Consider the following 2,024-nt stretch of genomic DNA (forward strand, 5'->3'; position numbering starts at 1 on the left):
CAGTAAAAACGTCGTCATAATTGTGCAAAAGCCTGTAATACGCAATCATGTAAATGTACAACATAAAGCTCAGTCAATTGCAATAACCGTTAGGCGGAACAAGTACACTTTTTCCTCGTGTTTTCAAACTATTCTGCCAGTGTACAATAAAGTGCGTAACAAATGCAAAACAAATCCATTACAGGTGCAGTTCTAAATGTTGACAGCATGAGCAAGGCAGAGTGTATGTCTCCTGTTAAAGGGCAACTAATTATGCCGAAAAAACAAATCGGAGACAAGAATGAGCAACACTGAATGCAATCTTGGCGACGAAGAGTAGATTAGTCCTTGTTGGTGTCAACAGCAAGTACCGTAGATTAATGGAAATAATTTGTTTCGAAAGAAGACACTCAGCCTATAATATCGACATTTGCTCTCTTGAGAAAATATTTTCAGTGCAATGCATCGACGGAGATAAGCAGGGGATGTTATCAAACGAAATTCAACTACCCTACAGCAGTGAGCCCCAGCAGACCACGTGTTTCTGATACTAAATTAGTTCGAAAATGTTTCTAAAAAACCTGTAAAATTTTGTAGGGGGATCTCCAGATCCCCCTGCGCAGCAGAGAACCTTGAATGTTTTCAGTTTAGACATTTCTGACGATAATGTAATTACTGTAATACGCTATTTGTATATATTTTTGTCTGTTTCAGGCTTCTGTTTCGTTCTAGATAATTAGCCTGAAACTGACAATCAATGATCAGGCTTTCTGTTCCCATCAGCAAACTGTAGATTGTTCTCATTCGAAACTAACTATTCTTGCGATCAAGATTAAGAGTTAAGAACATTTTGATGTATTATAACCACGTGGTCCATTCCTCGTGCGTGCTTCATTCGTTGACCAAGACAAGCTTCGCAGGATTCATTGAAATAAGAAGGCGCTTTTCAACGTACCTGAGAAGCTGCTGATGGGTTTCAATACAGAGACACAGTTCTCTGTACACATTGTCTCCGGTACTTTTAATCGCGTGCCGCTTGCGCCAAAATCCGTCGCCACGCATCTTCAGACGGGCCACTCGCGACGCGAGGATCTTCATCTGCGCGGCCACCAGGATCATGATGGACACAAAGAGGCAGTCGATGCCGAAGCTGATCTGCGTCATCCACGCTCCGGCCATGCACTGCACAGCGTATGACAGCTCGTAATAATTGCTGTTGTTGTCCCAGGGATGCTGCGCTAGGGGCAAACGGCGCGCACCTCCTTTCATGATGAGCGGCATGGGGTACCAGGTGACGTACTGGGACACCATGAGCAGTAGCATGGCCGTGGTAAGGCGGGCCGCGGTCCTCTTGGAGCGCCACAAGAAGTGACCGAGGACCGGGTCCTGGGAGCAGAGTTCGCCCTGCACCAGCATCAGACCGTCCACTCGTCGGACCAGGGCAGAGTACTGCCGTCTGCGCCTCACGAAGAGCGCCATCTTGACAACGATGCTCCCGATGTTGAAAGTACTTATGAGTACTAGCGTTGCTTCCTCCATGTCTCCCCACAAGAAGAAGAAGGATGTAGAACCCTCACTAACGTACCAGATGCCCAGTGCGAAGTTAAAGATGCTGTAAACGTGGTATAATGGACACCTTGATAAAGGCCACGCCCCAAAATAACACAAGTGGCGCATATTCAGCTTCAAGACTGACTGTTCGCTTTCTGCCCAGGACAAAGGATACTCTGTAACATCCCTTTGCCTGCTTTTCATCGCTCCTCTTCCGCCTGCGAATCAAGATACTACGTCTGAATCGACTTCCGTAACACAGACCGGTGCAGACAGTTGAGCGAAATTGTAACTACTCCACTCAGCCTCTCAAGCCATTTACGCTGATCGTTGCTTGTATACATATATATACAGGACTGCTACCTGTACAAATTTTAGAGGTCGAGATGAATTCTCAATTACAAAGTAATATTGCTGCACTTCACATCTGATTTATTCATCATCCTCGTCATTTATTCTTGTCTGTGTTATGTAACGTAAACAAACACAGTAAG

General features: G+C 45.3%; 1 protein-coding gene across 1 annotated transcript; it reads right to left on the reverse strand.

The window, feature by feature from the left end:
* Positions 1–870: 870 nt before the first annotated feature.
* LOC124545828 lies at positions 871–1,458 on the reverse strand. Its single transcript, XM_047124779.1, has one exon. The coding sequence runs from the start codon at positions 1,456–1,458 to the stop codon at positions 871–873; it is 588 nt and encodes a 195-aa protein (XP_046980735.1).
* Between the last annotated feature and the right edge of the window lie 566 nt (positions 1,459–2,024).

Source organism: Schistocerca americana, chromosome 8 (assembly GCF_021461395.2).
Source record: "Schistocerca americana isolate TAMUIC-IGC-003095 chromosome 8, iqSchAmer2.1, whole genome shotgun sequence".
In the NCBI taxonomy this organism is placed as follows: Eukaryota; Metazoa; Arthropoda; class Insecta; order Orthoptera; family Acrididae; genus Schistocerca; species Schistocerca americana.